This window comes from Corvus moneduloides, chromosome 4 (genome assembly GCF_009650955.1).
Source record: "Corvus moneduloides isolate bCorMon1 chromosome 4, bCorMon1.pri, whole genome shotgun sequence".
Taxonomy (NCBI): Eukaryota; Metazoa; Chordata; class Aves; order Passeriformes; family Corvidae; genus Corvus; species Corvus moneduloides.
In genome coordinates, this window is record NC_045479.1 from 61,477,540 (window position 1) to 61,501,207 (window position 23,668).

General features: G+C 39.8%; 1 protein-coding gene across 3 annotated transcripts in view; it reads left to right on the forward strand.

The window, feature by feature from the left end:
* Positions 1–8,051: 8,051 nt before the first annotated feature.
* The window catches only part of SRPK2 (SRSF protein kinase 2), a 134,855-nt gene continuing 119,238 nt past the window's right edge, over positions 8,052–23,668 (forward strand). For all 3 annotated transcript variants that reach the window (XM_032105833.1, XM_032105835.1, XM_032105836.1), the window contains exons 1-2: positions 8,052–8,132; positions 8,232–8,310. In XM_032105833.1, the coding sequence (XP_031961724.1) occupies positions 8,117–8,132; positions 8,232–8,310 (95 nt within the window). In that variant the 5' untranslated portion in view covers positions 8,052–8,116. The remainder of the gene's footprint in view (positions 8,133–8,231; positions 8,311–23,668) is intronic.

Genomic DNA, 23,668 nt, shown 5'->3' on the forward strand with positions numbered 1-23,668 from the left:
ATGTTCAACTGTGTATTTTCCTTGTTCTTGCTTGATGAGTCTTACAAATGAGTGAAATATGAGGAACATCACAGTAGTCAGTGAAATTGTTGTAGAGAACTCCCTGTATCTGTTCTACAGCTTACCATCTCTCTCCATTCAGTAGTTTGCTGATTGCCCTCTAGACTAAAATACTCTTCTGCCAGATACCGGGAAAAGTTGTTTTCTCTTCCAATCTAGTATCTCCAACTGATTAATATATTCTCATAGCACTGCTGTTTGAAACCTTAACTGGTAAACATCCCTTTTCTCTGACAGCTTCAGTCCCTCAGCAAGGGCCTCCCTAACCATCACAATCTCTGTGTAAGAGCACATTAATATGAAATACTATAGGCTCTGTACACAGGCAGCATGGGATACAACTGTTTCCGAACAGAAAAAAGAGATGAAATGAAAGCACAGTAAGGACATAAAATATTAATTTAAGGCTCAGCATGATACGAAGTGTTACAGGGTGACACTTTTTTTCCTTTCTTCTCTCTGTGGGCCAAATCAGATACGCATTTGGTGAAAGGTACCCTTATCCAGCAACAATTAAAAAACCCCAACAAAACCAAAACAACAAAGATTCAAGGATAACTTGCTGCAAATAAACCTTGGACATGGGCCTAATGTGCATCTTGAGTTCTACTGAAAAAGAAGATGGAACGAAGTAGTTGCCAATAGTTTAGAGAACAACTGGAAAGTTAAAAAACATATTACAAAATCAAGAACAGTTTCTTGAGTTGCTCTTTCCCCTCACATCCAATAAATTGTAGCACCCACGTTTTTACCCTGTTGTATATGATATACAGGGGACATGTATTTCACATAATCAGGTTCTTCAGCTGGTTAGGCAATTCCAGATTTTAAAGAGTAATAGCCAATCATTAACTCCTGAAATGAAAGACCATTTGGACATGTGTAATTCTTTCATATGAGGACTAGCCTGACTCTAGAGAAAAGGATAATAGTATGCTGGCAATGCAGACTTCCATTACAATGGAGATTGATTTCACTGCAAATAAGATTTTTGCATACTTTTTTTTTATTTGCAGGTAAATTCCCAGTACTATTTCATACAGTACTTTAGTTTGTAACAGAATTCTTAATCTTGAACTATGTATTATTTTGGGGAAAAGAAAGGACAAGGAGCCTCATTCAAAAATTTGATCAGGGCAAATAAAGATCATAGTCTCTTAGAACTGTTTAGGTTGGAAAAGACCTTTAAGATCATCAAGTCCAACCATTGTTGTTATAACCAGAACAGTCTTAGATAAATTGGTACGTACAAAAAACCACCAACATCATCGTATTTCCGCATGGATTTCAACTACAGTTCAAAGGAAGAGACAGAAAAGGCACTCTATTCTCCTGGGTTTTCAATGATAACAGGCATGCTGTGAGTGTATTGTGTTCACAGTATCATTTCTTGCTTCTGTTCCCATATAAATGGTCCAGTGCACTGTTCCACTGAATGCAAATAGTGCCAAGCATATTGGTAAACATGTTGATTTCGACGTATCATACCATCAACTAATCAGATGCACATTCTATCACCATTTTGCAATTGTTTCTTGTCATTCTGCTTTTTCTGCAGTTTTCTGCAATTTTCTGCTTACTTTAAGAATAATGCGTAAGTTAGGACAGAGGAGGAGGTTTTAGGAAATGGACTTATATGCCTATTGCAACTAGTGTTTGAAGAAAAGAAAAACCCTTATTTTCAAAACAAGTTAAAGTCAGGTATCTGAACAAAGAAGAAATCATTGTCCTACACTGGATTTCTTCCTGACTAGGAACTGATATAGCCACAATCCCTTAGTTTTGTGGTTTATCTGTACCAGGGCAGTCCAGCTAGTAAGGCACTGAGGGTTCTGGAAAATGGGTAAAAATCTTGATGGCTCAGAAGTTACTGTAAATAGACAGACTTATTGTGTGAATATATTTTAACAGTATAGTGATTTTAAAGGCCTGACTTAACAGTGCAATGAAGACATACTCTTTGGTGACAATATTTACGTTCTTAATGTTTATTATAATAGTTTGCAGCTCTGAAGGCAAAAGCATGTGAATTTTTCCTACCACAGTCATTTGTGTTACTACAATGAATGGCAAAGTAGGCGTAAAACATGATTAAATCAAACCCAAAAAATCAACCCCATGGAATTAATTTCCAAGAAACAATGCACAAGGCCAAATTGCAGTAGATTAATTCTCTGTGCTTTGAATGAACATAGCTGACTGTTTATAATATTCTCACTGTGACTTGATGTTACACATCTTACAGTAGGAGCATGGGGAATTTCCCATGCCTAGAGGTGGATAATCAGTCTTTCTTCAGTTCTTTGAAAATAATGAGGTTCATTCACGAGTGCTCTTTGTGAAGGCTAACAAGGTTGGCTAACAAGTTAAGCTATTCCTGCTTTTATTTTAACAACTAGCTGTAAGATTTTCTGCTTTTGAAAAAATTCATGTTGCTGTTTTACATGGTTTAGATATGTTATAGACCTATCCAGATGGAATGAAACTGAAAGGCTAGTTCATACCAGTTATGAACCAGGCTGGTAATGCCTATGACTCTTGAAGCTGGCTGACATTTTACTTTGTAAGATCCAGTTACTGTTAACTTTGTAAAACTTTAATCATATGGAATGAAATATCCCATGCCGAGTGATGAAATAATTCATATTTTTTAAAGAATGCTGTTTTGATAATATGAAAAGAATCCTCAGCCACTTCTCAGAAATGCCCCTCTAGCCCAGTAGCTCCTTGGATTCAGTATGCAATCAAAACTAATTAAGCAAAAGATGCAATGTTCTGTGCATTAATGGCAAACAATAATATACTGATAATTGTAGCTGCTAATGCACATTGCCTGTGTAACTGAGCCATCCTTTACCAAATGGTTGCTTCCTATTAAACAGGACAAGTTTACTCTGCTGTCAAGATGAAGCTCTGGAACTGTGTCCAGACAAACTTGTTTGGCCAGTGCTTCTTTACTGGCCATTCCCCTCACAAGAGTTTATTGCAGAATGCATTGTAATCCAGAAGTTTGTAAAGGAACACTGGTCTTCACTGAGTGGCAGCAGGGTAGTGGCTGTTAGTTTCCCAGACGGTGTTGGCGAGGGCGTTGTAGCGAGGTCACACTGCAGGATGTGTGAAGAAAGGACGTTTGGGGTACTACTGACATAACATGGCATCATCCTACTAGTCAGCTGGTGTCTGATTTTTCTGAAGGCTGTGAAAACATCTTGCATCAAGTAGAAGAACAGGGGAGCTTAAAGGGAAGAAAGAAGCTTTATTCTTCTCGAGAAAATTAGTCCATTGCTTCCTCTTACATGAAGCTTAAGCTTACGGTTTGTCCCTTATTGTTTTTGTGATTATTGTTTGTGTAGTCCAAGTCAAGAGAAAGCGAAACAGGGTAAGCCCTACATCTGATTTCTAATGGATTCTCATCTCACTCGTTGGCAATCCCTACCTTTGAGTAGGAGGCTGAGATTCATAGAAAGGGGCCTTAATATCAAAGACGTGCCATTGAAATCCTTATGAAAATCTGGTTAAATTTGGGCAAATTATGAGACTTTGTAAAACAGCATTTTGCACATGTTGGAGACATATGAGAGTTTAATACTTGTCTGAAAATATTCCATGCTTGCTTAGCAGATAAATCTCTCACATGCACGACCAGACTGCATAGCTGCCAATCAGAAAGAAATAGTAGGACTGAGTCCAAAACACCACTGCATCACTGCTGAAAAACTTTCCCTATAATTGCTTGTGTTGAGGTTGAACAGAAAACTGAAAGCAGCTGCTAATCTTTCAGTGATCCCTTCTTCCCTTGCTGACCTCTAATCAGCATGAAGGAAGAAACCATCCAATTTAAACAGAATTTCAGAAAAAACAGTGTATTTGAAAAAGGAGATGATGCAGGTCAAGATGAGAAGGGCAAGCTGGGTAAAGAGCTGGAAACCAGGGGTAGAGTCTAATGAAGAAATTTAAGACCAGGACCCAGGAAACTGGAGGTAGTTTAACTGAAGGGGTGTTTGGGAACCTGCTGGAAGTAATGGGGGAAGTTAGAATGAGTCATTCTGAAAACCTGAGTGCTTCAACACCAGAATAAATATTTTCATAAAAATATTTCCAGCCAGAGTCTGTTTTAATTCTATTTCAGATCTGAGTTAAGTCATGCCAGTTCATGCCCTATTTTAGACAACATTCAATACATATCTGGGTTGATGCAGCTATTTCTGGGCATAGGTTAGTCTCTAATTTCATGCCAAATTGGTGTTAAACCGGTCTGCTTCGTTCTTTGTCTTTCTTCTTTCATTAGTAATCCAAATTAACATGATAAACAAGAGTTCTCTACCAATGTAAACTCTCTGTAGCTGGCATGCACTGTACCATTTAAAGATGAAGAAAATTAGTCAGGTGAGTCATGTAATTTGCTTTAGGAAGGGCACAATGAATCAGTGAATGAGCCAGGAATCTAAACAGGAATTTCTGACCTCCTGGTTTTTTTTGGAAATCCCGACTCATGCTTCCTGCTATTTTTTCTCCTCACACTACCGAGATAAAAAATCCACTCTTCTTGTTTAATTTGTGCAATGCTCCTACTAATGTTAAGTGGGTATACTTAAGCACTGGTGAGCCAGTAGTCTTGACCTTACAAGAAACTCAGCTTGTTAGTTACTGTTGCTTAATCCTTCCTATCTGTAGGTTTGTTGTCTGTGTTGCTCAAAACCAAGCTGGGAATTGTCCTTTGCTTTGTTTACATACTAGAGGAGGAAAAAAAACCACTTCGGTAGACAGAAAATTCTTCAAGTGAGCAAGAAAAAGACAGACTCATTGTTTGTATGCGTACTTGGGTGTGTCATACCAAAAGAAATTCAGAATGGGGGTGGGAACTGAAGGAACAAGAGACAACAATGAAAGGCGAGAGGATGAGAAGGCTAGACTTGCATATTAATGAGGGCTCACCCGGTAATTGGGAATTTCCTTTCACTACATTTTTCTTTTTCCTTTTTCCACCACTTACCGTTTGGTTGGGTTTTTTTTCTTCCTCTGCCTCATGTGTTATTTCATGTTTGTTCCATTCTGTGCAAGAGCAGTGTGAAGTTGGCTCATATCCTGATTTCTGAGAAGTGCAGAAATAAGGATATGAGCCTGCGCTACTACACAGTGGGAAAAGCAGTGCTAAAAGGAACTGGTACAGAAATCAGGGCAAAATTTTCTAACATCCCTCTGCTGAAGGAAGAATTTTCAATTATTCTCAGAAGGATGACAGCATCATGTTTACAGGACTGCTGCTAGGTAACTTCTTATTCTGTACAAAATGAAAAGTTAATGTCTTCATGTGTAAGGGGCATATTTCAAAGCTAGGTCAAAAGGAAAAACCAAACATCTGTGGATATCAGGTGACTGCTCCAAATTATATTATAGGCAGGCAAAAATACCATTCCATAATTTGATACTTAATTCTCCTTCTCTCCTGATGTTTGCACATAAGATCACCTAAATCTGCTGTTGTCCCTCCTTTCTGCATAGGTCATATCACCTGAACCTCACCTTTCCCAGAGTGAATGAGCTCTATGGTAATCCCTGCAACAAAACAGACACTTGTTCCCATATAGTGTTCATAGAGAGGCAGATGCCTTATGGCTCAGTCCACCTTTATGTTGTACACTGATTTTGCAAATGCTGCTTTTTGCTGGTTAGTCTTGTCTTCTCTCTTGGCTCATCATTTCCATTAGAAAAATACATCTATTTAAATAAAGATGGGAAATTTCCCTGAAATGAGTGGATTCAAATAAACGGGCTAGATTCTTTCTTAACAAGCACATAAATAAAATTATTCTTGTAATTTTTTAAAAATTTCATTTACTATTTGTGCTCTCAGGGACTTAGTCTATTGAGTCTGAGAAATAGGGTGGGGGTTTTGGGTTTTTTTTCATTTTCTGAAATATATTTAGCCTCTGCTGACCTTAATTTACTTTCCAGTCAGTTAATTGCACATGGTAATCCTCTATACATAGAGAGTCTCAGTGATTTTTTTGCACTTCTGCATGATCATCCTCTGAGTGACTCTTGGCACGGTAGGGGAGGAAGAAAAGAACAAAACCCTGAAAGAATACAGTCCCAAAATATGTTTCCACTAGAATTGAATGAAATTGTGTGTGTAATATACACCCAGCTGGTCCTAACAATTCCTTTCTCTGTGTGCTGGCAGATTGTTCCCTTGTCCTGATTATGTTGTTGACTTTACGCTCGTGAGGGAAATTCCTTCCTGACTCCTGATCTGGTGGATTTATAATCCTGTTGATGTAAGCAAAGCTCCCTGTACTTATCTAAGACCCAATTGTCCAATAGTTCTACATATAAAACTCCTCTTAAAGTAAATAGGATGGCACACAAGTCGCTGAAAAGATGATCAGGACCCTGGTATGGTTTCTGCTCTAGAACCATAGCCACAAGATAACCTTAATGCAGCACTGCCCTGACAAAGAAAAAAAGCAAGTCTCACTGTTTTCTCCATCACCAGCTGCTTGTCTCTGTCATTCTCTACACAGGAACAAGTATTCATGCAGGCCCACAATTTACCCAGTGAAGTTAGAATTAGTCTGGAAACAATGAGTAAATACATAATCCGCTTTTTAAACTTTCAGCTATTATTAGTTTTCATGCACCTGAACTTTCTCGGCAGAAAGCCTTCAAAATTTCAATAAAGCCTTCTGTTACCTAACCTATCCCACTGAACTAAAAGGCTAACTACAGTAAGGGAGAAGTGTGACCTGCCAGTGTTGTGTATTACTGGCAGCAGAAATGTTTTTTTCCTGTGTACTTTTATGATGGAGGATGGGACACAGAAAATGTTTTGATTTAGAAATGCAGCTGGGATGTCTTATGAGAGCTGCAATTTAGAAACTTCATGGTCCTATTGTTTTCTGTTCACCAGGCTCTCTAGTCAGACAAAAAAGCATTATACAGTGTAGTGCCTCCTTTTTGGGTTGTCTAGCTTTATCTTTCTGTGGCTCTCCCCTTCCTAAGCTGAACTAACCAGACCTAGGGATTCAATCTTCTGTCTAGATGAAATCTCAATGATCCAATTACTTAAGACCAGCAATTACTGCTAGTTCCCTTCACTCTCACAATGCCTTGACTGCAGCTGCTTTCAGGATCTTCATCCTTATGGATTCTTTGTGTGGCCATTTAGAGAGGTGGTTCTGCCTCAAATTTGAATGACCGTCCTGTTACCTTTCAGTTACTATGCCTTGGAATTCCAGTCCCACGTGAAGATAAGCCAGACAAGCCTCACACTTAGACTGGAGTTTAGGATATTTAACGAGATCATAGTTGGCCCCGGGTATTAAGGTAGAGATGGCACAAAATTTCAGTCATAACACTGTCAAGCATTGAGCCACGCTGCGCACAGTAAGCAAGAAAGGACAGCGTTCAGGGGGTCATTATTATGCCAAATCTGAGCAGTGTCTGATACTATAGACAACAAGATGCCGTTGGCAGGAAAAAACCAATTGCCAAGACTTGTCCGTCATGATAATCAAACAACTTAGGGAGAATCAGAATTAAGGAAATCTAATTTCCCTGGATTTGACCATGAGGTTAATTGGTTCTGGCATCTCACCCCACAAAGGTTTCGGGACAAGCTAAAGCTCATCTCGCCCCAGCTGCTGCCGTGGAGAGAACATGACGCCTCTCTCCTCTGCCCCTTGCCACAGCTCCCAACGTGGCACAGCAACAGGGCGGAGCGCTCCGCTACTCCGACCAGGACCCAAAACTTGGCAAAATTAATTCCGATTTCGCTCGACAGACCGACGAAGCTCCTGGACGGCGGCCGCGGAGCCGCTCCCGCCCCAGGTGCGCTCGCCCGCCGCCACCTGCCGCGCCCCGCCCCGCCCCGCCCGCGCCTTTCCGGCCGCGGCCCCGCCGGCGCGCCCGCGCCTGCGCAGCGGCGGCGCGGGGCGGCGGTGCCGATGCTGCCGGACGGTGCCCGGCGCGCGGTCGCGGCTGGCGGCGGGGCCGGGAGCGGGGCCGGGCGAGCCGGGGAGCGGCGCGCCCGCCGAGCAGCGCCCGGCGCGGGGCGATGAACTCGCGGAAAGGTACCGCGCTGTGCCGCCGGGCGGGAGCGGGGTGTGGGGGGGCTGCGCGGCAGCCGCCGCTGCTCACGCCGGCTCCCGTCTGTTCTCTTCTCCCGGCAGTGCTGGCCCTGCAGGCCCGCAGGCGGCGGCCCAAGCAGTCCGCGGCGGCCGGCAGGAGGGACAAGCACCTGGCGAAAAAGTGAGTACGGGGACCCCCGACCCGCCGGGACGGAGCCTCCCCCCGCGACCCCTCCGTTGTCTGTGCGTCCCTCGCGCGTCGCTCCCAGCGCCCCGCAACGCCCCTGCAGGCGGTCCCGGCTGCCCGGTCCCGCCGCCCGCGGGACACACGGCGGCTCCCTCGGCAGGGCACTGCACCCGCCCGGGCCCGGCCCTCCCACGGGGGATGTCGCCATCCCCAGCCCGGGTGCCGGGCTCAGCATCCTTCGGGCAGGGCCTCCCAGTGCCCCCGTGGGAACCCGCGCCAGGCGCTCCGGCTGCCGGCCCTGAGAACCCCCGGTTTGTCGGGGATCTGCCCAGCCCACGTGTTCCTCTTGATTCTCTCTCCAGTTCTCTCATCTTTGTGGTCTCGTTTCTCAGTGCTTTCTGTTCCGAGGTTTCTTTCTGCAGCATTGTCCCATCTATAGACAGTCCTTTTCTCATCCTCTTCGGTACCATCAGGCTATTTCCCCTTCCCATATGTGTCTAATCGTCAGTGATGCTGATATCCGTATCCCTTTGGTTTGTTTTAAGTCTCTGTTAATCTTACAGATAGGAACAGAAGTCGCTCTCTGTTTCCCCCTCCTTGTCTTCTGCTAGCTCTTCATGTTCTTGTCACTGTCAATTGATCTTTTTTCATTCTCATGATACTTGTTTTCACTGAACCCCATAGGAACATTCTTCCATCTCTATCGTGTTCACACTTTGCTCTTTCCTAGGACAATGTGGCTTTGGACTATTTCATTTTTTCTCCTTGAAGGATTACATGCTTCTGTCACTAACTTTCACTGTGTTTTGTTCAGTGGGACTTTATTGGTGACTCATTAAGTTGCCAATTGGCTCTTGTCTTTGTTTTGGTACTTGGGGATCTAGTCTACCTGCTTTGTTCTGACAGGGAAATATGTCCTGTTGTCACTCATTCCCCTCTCCTCCTAGTTCGTCAGTCTTAGAACTGGAAAGCAGTGTATGGTGGATGGATATATATGTGGTGGGGAGAGATGTTGCTATGTGCTATGGCAAATGATTCAAGGGGCAAGGTCTTTTTCTTTATGACTTCTATTGGAAGAAATAATAATATATCTCTGATCATGAAGTGTCTGGTTTGTTTTTTTTTTTTTCTAGTTACAATGAATGGGTGCTTTTTTCCCCTTTAAGATGGGTAAAAATAACATCGGATGAGGTGCTGGTGTAGCAGTGATCAGACTTCAACAGCTAACTTTCGTTCACATCCTGTTCCACTAGTGCTATTTCCTCCAGCATTGTGTAAAAGCTGTGTTATGCTTTCAGTTGTTTGAATTTGGAGTTACTGCAATGGAAACAAACAAATGTTATGTGCAAGATATGCAGTAATTGATTCCCTTGTTTCCAGAAACCTTTTGGAAATTCAGTTGGTAGTGTTACATGGATTTGTTTTTTGCCAGTTTGAAAATGGAAATAGGTTAAATTTCATTGTAGCTCTAGGTTCAGAGTTATTTTTGAAATTTTCAGTTAAGTCTTAACCACAAGGTTGTTAATAAACTTCTATTCTTAGGTGATAGAACATTTAATACACTTCTTAGTGGAGCTGCTTTGGGATGTTTTGCTGAATGAGTTTGTTAAAAGTTTGCTTTCACAGACAATAAGTACAGAACTGGTAGTCTTTGTTTTTGCTGAAGAAACTGGCTGCTGTTAAGTCGGGGTGCACAGTCAGGAGCTGGCCATTTGCCTTACTGAGTCGGCATTTCTAGATGCAATGCTCCAATCTGGTCAGTTGCCTCATGAAACAAGTGGTTTTGCTGTAGTTGACAAGAGCCATCTTGTCAACTCTTCTGCTACGTATGTTTTCCTCTGCAAACCACTTTTATGCTCTGGAGGCCTTCTACTCTGTTTTATGCTTCTATATGAAAGCAAAACTCCTTTCAAGCTTTTAAGTCTCCTTGCAAATAGTTGAGGCCCCCAAAGTAAAGCCAGTATCAGATATTCTTTCAGTATCTCTTTTGTCCTCTTCCTAGCCTTGCTTTAAATTCCGCTGCTACAGCATATACTAGTGTTTTAGAGGAGTATGGTATCTGTGATGCACATCAAATGTACAGTATATGGAAATGAAAATATTGATTTGAGGGGTGGAGAATCTGTGGCATAAGTTCCTTGCAGTGAACTTGTTCACTACATGAAAATTGTGAATTAGTTTTGAATCCAATGCAGGTTTTTTAGGTTTTTGTTTTGTTTTCTTCTTCTTAACTGTGATTCTTAGGAACACTTTTCTCTGCCAGGTCATAGCTTTATGAAGTAACTTCCATTGATGCTGGTAACAATGTGCTTCAAAGGGAACTGCAGGAATCCTCCTGTAAAACTGGCTAGGAGAGTTATATCGTTTTGTTGCTTACTTGCAGGCTTTTGTTTGAAGAGTATTAGGATGATGACACAAGAAGAAAAAATTTTGGTACTCAGAATAGCTTTTTGTTTGTTATGACCTTATTTGCCAAAGAAGGCTGTGAGATTGGTCCTCAGTAGCTGCTCAGTGTTGACCCCCTAAGTCAGTGATGAGAACTGGTGGAGGTGAATCTGTATTTTTTTTGCAACAGGGTGGAAAAAAAAGAAAATAGAAGCTAAGTGTCTCATATTCTGAAGAGAAAGCACTTTGTCTTGAATCAAGACTATATCTATAGTTGCATGTAATAATAAAATTTACTTGATACGGCCTTACTTTGAAATCAAACATCCAGGCTATTGAAACAGAATATCTCACTGTATTAAGATAAGTTAGCACTTGATTTTGGTTGTAATAGATGGACTTGCATGAAGTGTGTGCAAACTACTTATGTATTTTTTTAGCTGGATAAAAGATTAATCAAAATTGTTAATTTGGGTCCTCTGCAATTTATTTCTCCTTGAAGTGGAGGTCTGTGTTGAGAGAGGTCTGTGAAATAGTGATTTTGACAGATGCCTGAGTCTGTTCAGAGAGAGATAAACGTGCTTACAGACAGACAAGCCTGTTTACTGTCCTTCACTTAGTGCAAACAGATGGCCTCAGGTATATTACCTTTTGCATTCAGCAGAATGGTAGGCTCTTTGTGTTCAGACTAGTGCTGCCTTCAACTGGGGTGAACTTCTACCTTGGATATTTTTTTTTGCTTGACTTTATTTCTAAGTGAATATGACAAAAACCAGTTAGAGTTGTCCTCTTTAGCACGTCAACTGTACATTTTTATCCGAAGTTAAAAGAAAGCATTTTGTAAGTAAGAAAAAATCCAGATGATGGTGTGTGGACCTATGGCGAGAGGATTATGTGTGCTGCATATTTTGATAGAAATATATAAATCCAAATACAAAGACTGATTTTGGTTTTGTTTTTAAGCAGCACTTTAGAACAGGTGATATAGACCATGTGATACTACTTTGTAGTGGTGCAGTATATCCATGTTGGTTAACATGGGAAGTGCCAGATTTCTGTACTATGAACTTCCAGATATCTAATTTCTTGAACCCACAAGTATTGTACAGCTATCAAGGTTTAGGATATATAACATTATTATGAAATCTTAAATGTGTAAAAGTAATTCGCTGCTTTTGTTTGTTAGTGTTCCTCTACCACAGTGTTTTTCAGCCTCTTTCAGTAAGTTTCTTTTCTTAGAAGCAGCATCTGTTAGGTAGTTCCTGTTCTCATGAGTATTGACTGAATGTATTCTGGGCCCTGACCAAAGGCTACAGATGAAGCTCTTGGCCTTTCTATGTGAGAATGACCATAAACTCTCACAGTCTGCAGTGGTGTTGTATCTGCCCCTCAAGTGTAATGTTTCTGAAGTTGTTGCTTGGTTTTTTCTTTTTCTTCTTGGGATGATTTACTGAAGAATGTCAGAGAAGCTAATGTTAAGTTTTTAAAAGCTTTTAAAGAGGAGGATTAGGAAAGATTGAGAAGGATAGAACCCAAAGTTATGCCAATATCTAATGAAAGCGAATGAGGTGACCTCAGTTATCTACAGAAGAAAGGGACAGGACTGATGAAAATGTAACTATATAGCAGTTGTATTCATAATTGATCCCTTCCCTTTTAGCAGTAATTGCTTTTGTTGTGATTCTACCAGATTGTTGTCTTTGCAATCTAACCTATAGTTTTATAATCAATAACTAATTCTGTTCTAATTGCCTATGGGGACTTTGGGAATGAGCAGTGTTCTACTAGGCTGCTTAAAAAAAATTAAAAATATTTATTAATATCTGAAGAAACAAAAAAATTGTCTCTCTACCTGTCATTACAGCTCCCAGTATTTGTGTTTTTAAAGTACTGCGTCTCATCCTTCATATATTTGAAGTTACAGCCCTCACTTTCCAGTTTTCATAGCAAGACTTCTTTTTTTTTCCCCTTCTCTACAACTCTTATCCTTGTTTTCTCATTTTTCACTTCTAATCTGTTAACAGTTACAGCACATGGTAAGTGTGAGAAGGATGGTCCTGTCTGAAGTTGGCAGAGCTTTGACAGCAGTCTTCTTGTGTCTGCTTTCTACCCCAGTAATACACCTTTTAGGATGAACTCTGCTTTTGGAAACTATTATGTTCGGATGGATTTCTGATAGTGTGCAGAAAGTATGTAGAGAAGTGGCTGGAAAAATAAGCCTGATATAATAAAGCACAAGTTACAGAACAGAATTGCAGCAGTCTGCATCTGAGCCTAAGGTAACTATAGAAGAAGTTTTTGTATTTAAAGGAAGATACTCTGAACAAGCTTTTTGGCTGGAAAAAGGTGGTCTAAGTTTCAAAGTGTACCTCTGTAAAGGTACTAACTTTTTTTGCATTTCTTGTGTACTGTTTTTATTTTAGGCTGTACATTGGGAAATCCTATGATTAAAATAGTGTGCATGTCTAAGTAACACATTCTGGTTTTATCCAGCAAAGCAGCTGGCAGACTTTTGACTTTTATATCGATGTCCTGCATAATGAAGTAATGTTCCGCTAAGGAAATGTCTCTGAATGTTAATGCTAAAGGAATCCTATCTTGAGCTTCTTGGTTAAAGGCAAACCACTGAATAGACTCTGGTGAAATAATGCTTCTTGACAGTATTGGTGCCTCACTGTTTTTCCTCATCAGAAGTTAGTCAATTAAAAGTCGATAATTTGAATGTAGGAGGTTAAAAGAATCAAGGGCTTCAGTTGCCCTGAGCTACTGTCAATGCTTAGTTTGCAGTTTTCTAAAATGCAAGGGAGTATTCCATAGTTAGGGGTCAATTATATTTTCCTATCCCTGAGGAAAAAAATTTTTATCTCTACTGTTCTTGTTGCAATGATAAAGGTCAGAGCTGTCTAGCTACAGCATATGTACCTTATATTCTGATGTTAAAATCAGTTGTTTGTTATTTTTCAAACTGTATTAAAATTGTATTGGTTTCATATTCATGTTTCTAAAGAAAGCTCTCTTGGGATGTATTTCTTCCCTTTGCTTTGCTCTGCCTTTTCTTGTCTCATGTTTCACCCCAGTAATTTCTCTGTGTAATAATTGTTTGTCTCCTGCTTGGTACCCTCCTGTTGTTGCTCACCTGTATGTGATGTTATTCCTTTATCACAGACTGGGACATAGATGTTTGTACAGAATCACTATAGAAGAGGTTCTTAGGTAGCTGCTTGGAGCCTGGAGATGGGTGTGATGGAATTGCTGTTTCTGTGACTGGTTGCCTGAAAGGTTGGTATAAGGTGAACAAATGCATGATTGAGGGGTATCTTCAAGAGAGAAGGTACAGTCAATAGAGAGGGTGACTCCTCCCTCTTCTAGAGTGGTTAGGAAAGAAACAATTCCATATTCCTTTCGTTGTTTGGGATTCATCCTGCTGCCAGGTGGGCAGTTACACAGGCTGCGCCCACTCTGTGTGCTTTAAGGCAGCTGGTTTTATTCCTTTCTCCTGCCAGAGTGGTCACTTAGCACCTTTGGAATTTGAGATCATGTGCCCTGTAGAAATAAAACCATAGGACACTGAATCCTAGGAAAAGAAAGCATAAGTTGTTAAAATCCACGTAGAAAGTAATTAAAAGAATGCCAGTTAAGTGCAGCTGAGACTTTAGTTAAGTAAGGTACTTAACTAAAAATGTAATAAATAAAGCCAACTTTTTTTAATGGCTATTTTAATGTTTGAAAGTTAAAGTTTTAAAATAAATAGTGTTTCTCTATAAATTGTGGTTTACATGTATGGTTGTTATGTAGTTCACATCTTACTGTTTCAAAAAAGATTATGGAGAACTAAAAACTGCTCAAAGAAGGAGATAGTAAAGGTGATTGAGGATATTGGGCAGCTTAATTTATGACTAGTAGTTTTCAGATATGTAAAGCTGCTTAAGGAATGTTTTGATATGCCTGAAAAATCATTACAGGTATAGAAGGGGAAGAAGAAATAACTTGCCTTTATTCATTACAAAACAGTGAATGACTTCAGTGGAAAAAAACTCCAACCCAACTTCTTTTTGTACAGTACAAAAAGCAGAATGTGGCTTTGCAATATGTTGTAGAGTCCAAGTTACAGGTGGGTTTAAGAAGGATAAGACTGGTAACTAGAACCATTAGTTTTTAAGAAGGCTATTGTCAGTGCAGTGTGATCTTCCAAGCCCCTGTTTGCTCAAGCCCTATCAAGTAAATTTGTCCTAATAGAGAGTGATCCACTTGTATACTCATCTCTAAGCATATGTTTCTGGCACCCACTGGTATAATACTGGCCTAGGTACTCGTTTGACCTAGATTAGTGTGGCAGCCCCTAGATTTTCAAGGCCACCTCTGTGGATCACTTGCAGCATCTGACAGTATGCACAAGCCTGACAGGATCTGTGAGCCTAGATCCAAGCAGGGTGATCTAATGTGTAGCACTTCTGTACCTGGCTCAAGAAGGAGCCGTAAAACTGGAGTTAGCTACTAAATCTGCACAGTCAATCAGTAGAGGTGTGTTTGAGAAGAGCTTTCATGCCCAAAACCAGTAAGGTAATGATGATGGTGGGGGAGGCTTTCCTAGGAGTGAAAAATAGTGAAGAAATGGGCATGCTTGAAATGCTACTTTCCTGTAGGCTTTGATGCCATCTGCAGGTCTGAGTTTGATGTCAAAATGAGCCTGGGATTGCTTTAAAGTTGTGAATCTAAGAATTCAGATTATTTCATCAGTAGCTGTGAAAAAGTAGCTCTATTTTAAGGTTTTGGTTCCCATGCTTATGTAATAGCTCAGTAGTTCACTCACTTGTGAAGTAAGAGTTAAGATGCCTGAGGAATTTCAAACTTCTTATTTCAACTTGCCATGTGCAAGTGTCAATCACAAGATAATAGGCCGTGCTAGGCTTCGGTGTGTAAGGGATGGCCAGTGGCTTTACCACCCTTCTGCAGAATAAATAAGAGCAACAGACTGATGGAGTTGGAAGGTGAGTGATGAAAAGGGAAGCGTTGCTATCAAGTTTCACTAATAAACAGGTATCAGCATGCTGCTTGACTGCTGCCAGGTAGCTCTGAGTTACAAAACAAACACATGGTGATTTGGTTAGAATGAGGCTGTATGGGTCATTAAATGATTTTTCTTTTTAGCACAGCGGTCCCAATTCATCATTTTTATGAAAGAGAGAGCCCTGAGGAGATCAGAGGCTTAAGCTTTCTTTCAAGTTCTCTTTCCTGGTGTCAGAAGGCACAGTATGACAGATCCCTTTTGCCAGAATCTATTCCCAGGTGAATGTTGTAAAGTGTCAGGGAAACCTGGATACAGCCAGGAGCTTCATGGTACTATTAGGAGTTCTGGCTCAAAAGAATAAAATCATCTTAAATGCTTTTTCAGATACTATTATCCATTTACTTTTTTTTTTTAAGGTCGTCTATTGCTTGGGGTGACCTGTTTTGTATATTAGTAACATGGTGTCCAGCACATGTTGGTGTCCAAGTCCGTGATGCTGGTCCCTAGACATCTAATTAAATTCCACTCAAATGCTTAGAGCATTGCCTCTCTTTTTAATGTTAATTAGAGATTTTAATGTTTATTTTTTTGTTTCCCAGAAATGTTTGCTATATGGCAACATGTAAGTTAGATTGTGTCAACAGTGTTGAGAAGTTGACACACAGCGATTTTGGTATTTGCTTCCACACTGTGCATTTCATAGAGACACTCTTCAATCAGGAATGAACAGTTCTGGGAATTGAGCGCTTTGTGATGAACTCAGCAATGCTGCTGTGGGCAAACATAATTTGGGCACACCAGCCAGTCAAGGCTCTTGAAGAAGCTGGATGTGAAAGCACATGTGAGTCTTGAGTGGGCTCAAAATGTGAAATAGAGTGGCTCAAAATGTGAAATAGAGCTATAAAGAACTATGCTGAAGCTACCAGTATATTTTAGATCACCAGATACCTGTTACATAGCTGCTTTGGTGTTTAGTATGGATCAGTTACTTTTAAGTGTTGTGTTCTCACTGCTAATCCAGGTTGCTTGTAAATCCGGAAAAAAACAAGGTTGAAACTATATATTCCAATAGACAATACCTATTTTTCTTCAATTGTCTAAAACAAGTGCTATTGAGAATTGATTTTTAGTTTATCTAAAAATATTGCAATAAAGTTTGACAAATTTTCGACATATTGTATAAGAAACATGGTGCAGGAAATAAAAATATTTATCCTGTTTCTATAGTTGAAAAGTAGTATATTTGTATTCTCTAGTGTTTATTTCTGAAGCCAGAAAATCAGTTTTGTGTAATGAGAATATTTGTCTTGGGAATAAAGATGTTACCCTTTTAAAATAATCATTTTGATCTAATTTTTTGTTTCCAGAATGACTCTCAGTAGCTTGTGTCTCACAGGGTGCCATATCTTGTCCTAATTGTAGCATTATGAAAGCTTGAGATAAAGTTTAAGTAGATCAGACTCCTTCTCTTCCACTTGTACCTTCTCTGCAGTAGCAGCTTGTCTTAATCCTTGCCTTGTGCTTCGCCATGCCAGTGAATACAGAGAATTTTTAATAGCTGCAACTAAAAGGAATGTTAAAATAAACCACAGCTGAATACATATATTGAAACAAAATCACAGATTTATTTTGAAAGTTTTGCTGTTTTCATTACAGTTTTTTCTATACATCAGTGTGTGGGTTTACTGTATGTATCAGTGTCTAATGAGCAGAATTCATATTGTAGTTAAAATTCTAGGGCTCTCTTAATGGCTTTGTCTGATATTCTGCCTTTGCTAATGATGAAAAAGGAATGTGCTAACTTGTAGTCTATACATGTAAAAAGGAATAATTCACTCTCCTAATTGTGCTGCAATCTAAATCAAACAATTTGACATATTTGCATTGCTATGCTGTCTTCTTTCCCACTTTAAAACAATCAAAATTTTAGACAAGTACGTCAAGTAGTAAAGCAACTTTAAAAATAAAACTATGAAACTGTAAAAGAAGGTCCTCTTATGATGGTTTTAACACCAGAAAGTTAAGTGTCAGCAAATAATTATCTTTTCAGTTTATTTGTGAGATGCATAGATTGCTAAAAATCACTTTATGTGATTTCTTCAATAAGTGGGAATTTTTATGGAGGACATACATTTAAGTAGAAGAATGTGACTGAGGTTTTAAATCAGAAAGTGGCATTATATATGTGTTGACAGTGTCTCTCAAATCTATACAGTATGTGTTTAATTATGGCAAAAATAATGAAAATAATGCAAGAGTTAGCAAAAACTTAAAAAAGCAAACCAAACCACATGGGACCTCTGAGAGTTGTTTCTTAGCATCAGGACCTGATGGGCAAAGTGCAGAGAACGTGCTTGTCTTGTTAGTTTATTCAGAGTGTTTTTAAGACACAGTGATGTTAATATGCAAGGACAATGGAACTGAATGTGTGCCAGCTTCTTCCTAATTACAGTTCACAGCCCGAGGTATTAAGTTGAATTGAAACTGTGCATGGTTTAAATTACTATGTTAAGCTCTGAACTGTGGTGCACCAGATGCTGGTATGTTTGATTTAGCAATGATTGTTGCAAAGCAGCAATCTCCAGCAAGAAGAATCGTAATTCTCACAGTCTGCTTTTCAAACTTTTTCTCAGATTTTGTTCTGTAGTGTATTTCAATTTTGATGCTGTGAAATTTACATTGGTAATAAAGGAGCTGGTTTAAAATAATACTGCAAAGCTAAGACAAAGATTTTATTGCTTTTCAGTGCTTGTATCTTTAGCCAATTTTTTTTCTCCACAGTTTATGCCAATACATTATACTTCGTATTTCACAGTTCATTTGCATTGGCATAAGTAATAAGCAATAGCTATGTATGTGTATGTACATAAAATACTGCCTTAACATAAGGAACTTAATTTGGGAGTCTTTAAATATCACTTAAACTCAGTAGATAAAGTCCCTTAGCACTCTACAGAGGTAATAGTCTCATAGCAGGGATGAAGTGTGTAATCTCTTAGTGTTCCAGGAGAGGCTAAAAACCACAAAGTAGAAAAATTGGTCTCTTCTCACTTCTTTGCGTAGTATTATCACCTTTGTTCTTGGGTTTGCTTCTTGTGGTGTTCCCATCAATGTAGGATGATATTATAAACAAGTGAAATAAAAAGGAGCAATCTGCCTTGTTTTTAAGATAATATAATTTCCTTCAAACTGAATTATTACAGATCATGTGGAAATAAAACCTAATCAAGAATTAAAAGCATGTTCAACCCATTTCACAGCATAGAATTTAATTTTGGCTTTTATCAGCAGTGATGGAAAGCAGCAAAGCTGTGATTTGCTGCCAGTAAATAGAATATACCTAGAATATCAGAATGAAACATCAGTGAGCATATAGTGACATTGCCTTATCTTAGCAGATACACATGAATATAAAGGGGGGGTGTTTGGAGAAAGGAAATAGAAGACAGGGCAGAAGCCAGAGTCAGGGGACTATTGCTTTAGCAGAAGATGGAAAGACTGATGTACAATGTAGGGTGTCACTGATGGGGAAAAAATGTGCATGTACTCCAGTTAATGTGAGCAGGCACCCAAAATGCTCTAATAATTCTGGGAAAATTGGAAATGGAGACTTAGTGAGGTGAAGAGAGAATGTCTGTGTGTTTGTATGTATAAATAAAATGGCCTGCTATATCCCCTCCTAGTAATACATTGTCCTATTTAGAGGATGATACATTAATTCTGAAACTCTCTCTTTTTATGGAGGCTGGGAAGGAGGAATCCAGTGACCATTCCAGCTGTGTCCTTTCTCATCCTGAAGTTCTTCACTGTTTATCTCCCACGTTTGCAGCATGATCTGCACCCACCAGCTGCTGAGGTATTCTATTAATGCAGCTTGGACCTGTATTTCTGTGCAGGTTAAATAGCTGCTAATGGATTCATCTGTATCTGCCCTTCCAAATCTTGGAGTCTCTCCTCACTGCTTTGTTGCACAGGTTTCAGAGAGGTTGCTATAGTCTTAAAGGGCCAATCAAATAATTATTGAGAGCTGAGTTACAGTGATATCAGCATTTGCTTCCAGTTGCTTACAGACAAAATGATACATACCCAAACTTTGTAGTACCTGCTCTTTCTCCAGTGCTATGCCTACTCTTCTGGGGTGGATGCTTTTATTTGGGAGAAGGGAGGGATATGGCCAGACATCAGCCTCCTGGCCCTGCTGAAAGGTCTGAGGTTGATGTTGGTAGCTTTTTACTCCTTATTCTGAAATCCACTTGAATAATTTTTGTGTGATTCTACATGTTGTTTCTGTGCTGCCTTGTAAATCCATGTTACAATGTATGTGAAGCCATCCAGATTTACTATATAGTGGTGTATTTTACATCAGTTTGATGCCTGTTCTTTGTTCCTTCTGTGAGTGGTTTTGCCCAGCTCACAGGTTGCAGTTCTGCAGCCAGCAGCTGACCACTGGTGAGATGTTTGTAGCCCCAAGTCTCTGTATCATCCTGTCACTTTCTAGTCCTCTGCAGTGGCTCCAGGTCTTGAATGCTTGATACTGCATTTTATTCCAGCATCTTAAATGGTTATTTACACAGAATAATTATTATTGCTATATTATGTATAACAATGGCTGCTACACGCACAACTGTAAAAGGTGAAGCAACAGCTGAAACAAAGTAGGTAATAGTCCTGTGATCAGTGGGCTGTTTCTGTTCAATGCTAAAACAAATCTCCAGGCAGGCCAAATCTTCAGACAGAGAGTGGTAAGTCCCAAGGCTCACCTTAACACAAAGTCTGTGGCCCATTACAAACAATGGCAGCAGTGTTTTTTATTGGCTCCATGGTCTTGCTTAGTGTGAACTGTGGTGAGCAGTCATCACTGTTCTCTGTTCAGGTAGCCTGGATGCAAATATGCTGAATACATAAAATTGCTGTTCTGGACTTGCATCTGCTCAGGTGATTTCAAAGCTGGCAAGAGGCAGTTAGGAAGTGACGAGGCATAAATTTAGTGTTGATCTGGTGATGGCTGAGTGAAGTGGCATTCTGGGCCTTTTTGCAGGAAGATGGATGATGTGGGAATTCAAAAGATGGTACTTAAATCAGCACATCTGAGAAAGTATTTGCAGAAAGTACAAGCAGAAATTTTATGAGGAAGGGAAGACCTATGAAGATTGGATCTTGTTGAAGTAGTATCTTTAAATATTGGTGGTTTGCAGAGTAGCTTTTGATTTATTTACATTTAACATGTAGTTATTCAGCACCTCATTAGAAAGCTGTTATTTCTTCTCACAATAGAACTTTTGTACCTGAAGTCATGAAAGAGGCTCTAAGGGCTTTGAGGTATAAGAAGACAAAACTATGTAGCATTGTGTATTGAATAAACATTTTAGCTAAATATTGAAAGGGCTTGAATGCATTTTCAAGGTATTATCTTCCTTCATTATAGAAATACTTAGTGTTCTAAAGTAGATCAGAAACATGGCGGCAAATAATGGAGAGATTTTTTGAGTATTTTAGAGAATGATATTATAAGCAAAAGACCTGGTCTGTGTATCTCCTCAAGGTTAAGGAAAAAAAAAAGCTTTTTTCTTTCCTGATTATGACATCAGTATAATTTTTATATAAAATGTGTAAAAAAAAAAAAAGTGGAGTAATAACCAGTCTTTCTCTATGTGTATGTGAATATATATATTTGTGGGCTGTACTATAATAATGCCATTGGCCTTCTTGGCCACCTGAGCATGCACTGGTTGATGTTCAGCTGCTGTAGACCAGCACTCCCAGGTCCTTTTCCACTGGGCTGCTTTCCAGCCACTGCCTGAAGCCTGTGCTGCTGTCTGGCCTTGTTGTGACCAAAGTGTAGGACCTGGCATTGGTCTTGTTGAACCTCATGCTGTAAAAAAAGCTTGGATGGATAGACACATGAAAATTATGTAGGTTTTTTTAAGCAGCAAGGTAAAAAGAAAGTCTTTGTCCATTAGAAATAGGGATGTAGAAGCAGAAAGGATGAAAATTACAGTCTTGTCAATTAGCTTTTACTAATGCTGCGTAATAAGCACCAATGTTTCCACAAGATACTGAAGATGGCTGTAGTCTGAACAGAGAGCAGGGTTATCTGTAACTGTAGGACTCTATTTTGTGTGTAGGTTTGGGTCACAATGAGCCTGTGTGTGCCTGGCTGGCCAAGAAGGCCAATGGCATCCTGGCTTGTACCAGCAATAGTGTGGCCATCAGGACCAGGCAGTGATTGTCCCTCTGTACTTGGCACTGGTGAGGCCGCACCTTGAATCCTGTGTTCATTTTTTTTTCAGTGCCTCACTATAAGAAGGACATTGAGGTGCTGGAACGAGTTCAGAGAAGGGAACAGAGCTGGGGAAGGGTCTGGAGCACAGGTCTGATGAGGAGCAGCTGAGGGAGCTGGGGGTGTTCAGCCGGAAGAAGAGGCTCCGGGGTGACCTTAATCACTCTCTACAACTGCCTGAAAGGAGGCTGCAGACAGGTGGGGGTTGGCTTCTCCCAGGGAACAAGTGACAGGACCAGAGGAAATGGCCTCAAGTTGCGCCGGGGAGGCTTAGGTTGGGTATTAGGAGAAATGCCTTCACTGAAGGGGTGGTCAGATTGCCAAAGGAATGGGCTGCCCAGTGAAAGAATGGAATTAGCATCTGTGGAAGCGTTCAAAAGGCATGTGGATGTGGGCCTTAGTGACATGGTTTAGTGGTGAACATGGTGATGCTAGGTTAATGGTTCCAGCTGATGATCTGAAAGGTCTTTTCCAACCTAAACAATTTTGTTATATGAAATAGCAATGGAAAAGCTGCATAAATACTAAGAACTTCTTGTCTAGTTTTTAGTTTCTTTTATAACTAAAATGCACTTGCCAGCAGAAGTGTTTTGAAAGTTGGTTTCCCTTATATTAGGACTTGTTCTGCATTTTGTTTTCTGTATTTAGGGTACTCACATCACCTTGACGTGAAACGTACAACAACAGACCTACAGTAAACTGAATACCAGAGAGATGGGAAATATGTTCCTCTTCTCTATTTTGTATTCAAGAAATTAAAAAAGGTAATCTTTATAAATAATTTCAGAGGAGAAGTACCACTACGAAAATCTATGTGTTTGGAGAGTTTTTCAATATTGCATTATTACATAACAAACCAAATGATTTTATGATGCTGTTTTATTCTGCCCATAGAAATAATTTTATTATAAGGAGTGTGTACTACCTTAGGCTTAGTTCTGTAAGTAGTCCTTGGGGATTTCCTTTGTTTTGGGTGGAAAGCACTATTAGATTTTTTTATACTGGTGAAATACTGTATCTGATGGGTTTTGGGAAACTTATTGTAGAAGTTGATGTTCTCCTGCTGGCTTTTATGATTATTCAATATTGTTGAAACAAGCCACTAGGTGGCAATATCAATTAAAAATTTTGCACGACGTGCAATTCAAGTTTTCATCTAAAATGGGGCACTAAGGAGTTTGATTAAAGTGAAAACATTACAATTTGTTGTATGCAAAATTTTCTTGATGTAGAGAGGAAGTGTTCTGCCAAAGCACTTGGTGTAGGTGATTGGTGACTGAGGACACCTGGGTGTATTTGCTTGGATAGAGAGGAAATGTGGTTTCCCCTTTTTGTATGTCTGCAATGTTTGTTAAACATTTGCAAAGGTGAACTATTATCATACTACTTCTTGATGAAACTTGTTTTAACCTACCAGTTAGAATCAGTTGGGTCGTATCAGTGTTACTTAAGAAACAAATCCTCACTGGTGTGAACATGAAACATTTAGAGCTAGTTAATTTAAAGTCAATACGAATTTACTTATGGCAAATTAGAGTGAATGAAATTATGAAATATTTAATTGTCTGTTACAAATAGACACTTATTAATGGATGTGCTGATTATATCTCTTTTGGTGTAGGTGCCGCTGCACTGCACAGCACACAGGCTGGGTTTGTATGTGAGAGAGAAGACTGAAG